General features: G+C 64.6%; 3 protein-coding genes across 3 annotated transcripts; 1 reads left to right on the top strand and 2 right to left on the bottom strand.

Annotated features, from left to right (window-relative positions):
- Positions 1 to 204: 204 nt before the first annotated feature.
- On the top strand, positions 205 to 2,844 carry DQ04_11681020 (hypothetical protein; the record flags this gene model as incomplete). Its single annotated transcript, XM_009316584.1, has 1 exon — positions 205 to 2,844. One exon carries the CDS (start codon positions 205 to 207, stop codon positions 2,842 to 2,844), a length of 2,640 nt encoding a protein of 879 aa, XP_009314859.1.
- Positions 2,845 to 3,326: 482 nt separating this feature from the next.
- DQ04_11681010 (hypothetical protein) lies at positions 3,327 to 3,905 on the bottom strand (the record flags this gene model as incomplete). Its single annotated transcript, XM_009316583.1, has 1 exon — positions 3,327 to 3,905. One exon carries the CDS (start codon positions 3,903 to 3,905, stop codon positions 3,327 to 3,329), a length of 579 nt encoding a protein of 192 aa, XP_009314858.1.
- Positions 3,906 to 3,926: 21 nt separating this feature from the next.
- Positions 3,927 to 4,178, bottom strand: DQ04_11681000 (hypothetical protein; the record flags this gene model as incomplete). The annotated part of the gene is made up of 1 exon (XM_009316582.1): positions 3,927 to 4,178. One exon carries the CDS (start codon positions 4,176 to 4,178, stop codon positions 3,927 to 3,929), a length of 252 nt encoding a protein of 83 aa, XP_009314857.1.
- Between the last annotated feature and the right edge of the window lie 524 nt (positions 4,179 to 4,702).

The raw sequence follows: 4,702 nt of genomic DNA, 5'->3' as shown, positions 1-4,702 counted from the left end.
GCGCGGATGCTGCGGGCGGCGCACGCTGAGCGAGAGGAGGCGGAGTGGCACGTGCGGCAAGAGTGCCAGAGGCGTGGCGCAGTAGAACTGCTGCTGTGGGAGGAGACGTGCGGCCGTCGCGGCGTTGCTGAGCTGGAGACAACAGCGCGGCAGTCCATCTGTGTTGAGGCCGCGAACGTGAGGGTAGAGGCGCGGGCCGCACAGATGCGTGCGGAGCTCCTGGTGGAGGCGCAGCGTGGGGCCTGGCTGCAGAAGGAGATGGAGCGATGTGAGGCTGACGTCGAGGTGTGGAGAGGGGTGGCGGAGGAGGCGCGACTGCAGCAGCAGCGGCATGTGTGCGCTGCGCGGGTGGACCGCCTCGTCGCGATGGAGCACGCGACCCGTCACTCGTTGCGCCACGACGAGTTGTGTGTGCGGCATAACCTCCACGCGTTGCACACCGCGGCGGTGGCGGCGCTGCAGGAGCGCGCGATACAGACGTCCATGGCTGATGCTGACGCTCAACTACAGGCGTTGGGGCGCCTCATCGTCGAGTATTGTGCTCGCGACGCCTTCGGCCGATGGCTTCTTTTTGCCGAGCAGCGAAAACGGCGATGCGATGCCCGCTACACTGCGTCGGTCGCCACCGCTGCTGCGGTTTGGCTTGACGACTCAACGAGGTGCATCACGGCACTGTGCGACGCCAAACTTGGCATGCTCCTCGCCACCGTGGACGCCGTGGCGGGCCGCTACGCTGCTGTGGCGCAGCGCCTGACAGACGACCTGGCGGAGGCACAAAATGCGGCTGAAATCGCGCGCACTGAGCGTGACAGGCATGTACTTGCCGATCTGCAGCGCTGTGGCGCGTTGTGGGCTGCATTCACAGCAACAGCAGCTGGTTGGTGCGCTGGTCGCGAACAGTTGATGCTGGAGTGTCGCTCTGCCCCGGTGGTTACGACACCTGACTGCAGCGATGTCGTTGCATGCCTGCGGGAGCCGTTGTGGGCGCAGGAGGCCTCGGACACTGCTTCTACTGCTGCATCACCACTCGAGCAGGCGATGCGCCTTCTGTCCAGTGAGAGGGCAGCGCTGGCCGAGCACGTGCGAGACGTGATCGATGTTATGCGATTTACCGCCGCAGAGTCGCTCGAGGCTCAGAGACAGCAGCACAGCGATGTAGTCGACGAACTGCTGCAGTACCAAGCGTTCCTCGAAGGCAGGCTCGCGGCTGCGGGTGCTGTCGATAACATCGGGTTGCAGCAGCGGCAAATGCGTGAAGCACGCAAGCGGGACGAAGTGGCGGAGATGGCCGGGCGCATCGCGTCGCTGTTGGCCGCAGTGGAGCGCAGTGACGCTGCCCGTGAGGAGGAGAGGCTCCGTCACGTGGAGGAGGTGCGCGTGTTGCGACAGCGACTGGATGATCAGCAGCAGCAGCAGCAGATGGCGCACATGCTGCAGGCAGCCGAGTCCACCCGAGCGGATCATGAGCGTGAGGTTGGGGCGCTGTTGCAAGACACCGTGCGGCAGTACGGGCGCGTGCTGCTGGCCCTCGAGGAAGACGTGGCGGGCCGCCACGCAGCGTTCCGCGCCTCCACGGGCATGCTGGCGGACGTGCACCGCTTCTCGGACGCGCTGCTGCGCCGTTCCGAAGCGGATCTGCAGTGTTTAGCTGAGCGGCAGGAGCTGGCATGCAGAATGTTGCGTCAGCAACAGCAGGAACAGCAGGAGCAGGAGTCCGCCGCTAGTGACGCAGTGCGTGTGCTGCGAGCGGAGCATGAGTCCGAGGTGGCGGCGCTGATGCGTACGCTGCACGCCACGCGGGAGAAGGCGACGGCAATATCCCACGAACTGCGGGAAGAGCACGAGGCCTGCGAAGCACGCAGGCGGGACGAAGTGGCGGAGATGGCCGGGCGCATCGCGTCGCTGTTGGCCGCAGTGGAGCGCAGTGACGCTGCCCGTGAGGAGGAGAGACTCCGTCACGTGGAGGAGGTGCGCGTGTTGCGGCAGCGACTGGAAGATGAGCAGCAGCAGCAGCAGCAGATAGCGCACATGCTGCAGGCAGCCGAGTCCACCCGAGCGGATCATGAGCGTGAGGTTGGGGTGCTATTGCACGACACCGTGCGGCAGTACGGGCGCGTGCTGCTGGCCCTCGAGGAAGACGTGGTGAGCCGCCACGCGGCGTTTTTCACTGCAGCCGGTGTCCTTTTAGACGCGGGCCAGCGAAGGCTGTCGGGAGTTGCCGCTGAAGCACAGCAGCAGCTGGACGCCCTACGGTGGGAGGCACAGCGGTTTGAGGTCCAGTTGCAGGCTGCAGAGCGGCGCCACGTGGCGGAGTGCGATGAATTGCGCAGCGCACTCGAGGTGGAGCGTGCGGCTCACAGGGCGGCGGTGGCGGTCGTGCGTGAGCGAATACCGGACCCCCCCATGGACAGCTGCGGCCCGACGGACAGCTGCGAGATGGTGCTGGAGAGCGCCGCCCTCGTCGTGGAGGAGGCGAACTGCGGACTAATCGACGAGAGACTCTGCGCGCTGGTGCCTTGCGGCGCGGAGGAGGAGCCAGCGGGGCGGCAGCCGGACGAGACGGCTGTGGGGAGCGGCTGCGCGTCGCCAGCTGTCGTGCGTTCGTTGCCGGCGGCGGCTTTCCGTACGCCACCGCGCCGCGCCGTCTCCACCGACGACGTGGCCCGGTCGATGGTGCGGTACTCAAGGATGCTGAATGAACAGCGCTTCAAGAACGACACGAGGTTGCGTCATCTCGACAACCTTGTGACGCAGGTTGACGACCTCATCGAGCGCGGCCGTGCCGTGGCGCGGGCGGATCGGAGCCCGAGTGAACGCGACAGGCGGCCACACACCGCGCGTTAGACTGCCGCCCGTGCCATGATGTAAGGAGAGCGTGCTGTGCGGGGTCTTGTACTGTAGAATAGGAATACTGTCTGTGTGTCTGTGTGTCGGTGTGGTGGGTAAGCGGTTGTGGCCACCCGTCCTCTTCCTTTCCTCTCCACCGCGTCGTGTCTCTCTTTTTGTCGTTCCGCTGCAAGTATCCTACCGGCGTATTAGCAAACGAAGGCGCAGCATCAAGGCAACCGCGCGATAGAGATGGAAACCGGTACCGACGCCCTCACGAAGGCGAAGCTGTACGCGACCATGTCTGATGATGACTCGTGGACGGAGATGGGCGTCGGCGTGGTCTCCATCGTGCCGCGCCCACATGCCAGTGGCGAAATGGACGGCGACGACGATGACTACGACATCCCGGCGGATGGCGTCGTTGGGCATCTCGAGATGGTCGACATCGACAACCCGGCGGAGCTGCTGATGAGCACCCCCATCCTCCTCGCGGATGCCTACGTTGTGCAGCGCGACACCGTTCTGTGGTGGTCGGACCCGCAGTTGGGCCGCCACATGGCGTGCAGCTTCAACACAAAGGAGGGCTGTGAGAAGATACACGGGGAGATCGTCGCGTACCAGCGCTCCCGCAAGAGCGCTGCGGCGCGCGAGATCAACGGCGCGGAGCGGGCCGTCACGCCGTCCGTCAGCAGCCACTGGGTGGTGTGCCGCGAGAACCTGCCGGCGATCCTCTCCGCAGCGATGGCAAACGCCCAGCGTTTCGGCGTGTACGTGCGGGCCTGCAATACGTACTTCAAGGACCTCGCGGAGTTGTTCCAGACATGCCAGCGCGACGGCGACGTGCGCGGCATGGACCTGACGGGCCAAATTACGCTGGCACTGCTGCGCTCTCCATTTAGCACGGACGGCAAAATCATCTCGCAGTTTGTGGAAAACTCGCTCGTTGACTTGTGCGTTGACATTGTGCAGTACGCAATTGGCCGGCGGGACCGCCTTACGGGGTTTGTGAGCTTTGAGGAGCGGCGCGCGACGTTTCGTAACCCACTGGAGCTTCCGGACGACATCGTCGCGCGCATCCACGTGCTGTACTCCTGCGGCTACTTGAAGGACCTGCTGCCGCTTAGCCTCGACGAGATCGACGCGATGCCGTCGTCGATGCTGAACACGTACCTCATGACCACTAAGTTCCGGCTGGTGGAAGATATTTGCAGATCGAAGGTGTACCTTCCACGTGCATTCCAACGTGCCCTCGGCGACGTTGGCAACGCCTTCGAGGTAGTCGCCTTCGTCCACGACATGTGCAAGACAGTAAAGAACTCAATGATGCCGTTGGAGTTCAAGACCGCCATGTTCGAGACACTTGTCGAGTCCACACTGCTGGAGTTTCTCCGTTTTGTGGTGGATAGCGCGCTACAAATGTACGGCTCGTCGCCGTCGCCGCCGCCGCCGCCACCTTATGTAGTTCCGCCCGGCATGGCGATGCAGATGGCATGCGATATTCTCTGCAGCTGCATCATGTTTTACCCGGCTGGGCGTGGTAGCCTCATTGCGGAGGCGACGAGGAACCCCAACTGCTGCCTCCTGGAGCTGCTGCTGCAGTGCATCGTGACGTGCCGGCGGAGTACCGAGCTGCAGGCGGCGGTGGACGCGGTTGTTAGTTGCGGGATCGGCATCATACAGTACATACCGGGCTCGATTGAGGCGGTTGGCCCGTCGAAGCGCGACGTGGTGCGTTTCTGGGTTGAAGGCGTGGGGGGGCGGCGGCCCTCGCTGCTGCTGCTCGCCAGCCACCTTGCCCGTGCACTTGGCGGCGGTGGGGACTGCGACCGGATTCCGCGCGGCGCCGATGAGGAGGCCCGCGTGCTGCACGCGC

Source organism: Trypanosoma grayi, assembly GCF_000691245.1.
Source record: "Trypanosoma grayi strain ANR4 Tgr_1168_V1, whole genome shotgun sequence".
Classification (NCBI taxonomy): Eukaryota; Euglenozoa; class Kinetoplastea; order Trypanosomatida; family Trypanosomatidae; genus Trypanosoma; species Trypanosoma grayi.
Note: the sequence above shows the minus strand (reverse complement) of the source record. Positions and strands in the feature narration are given on the sequence as shown.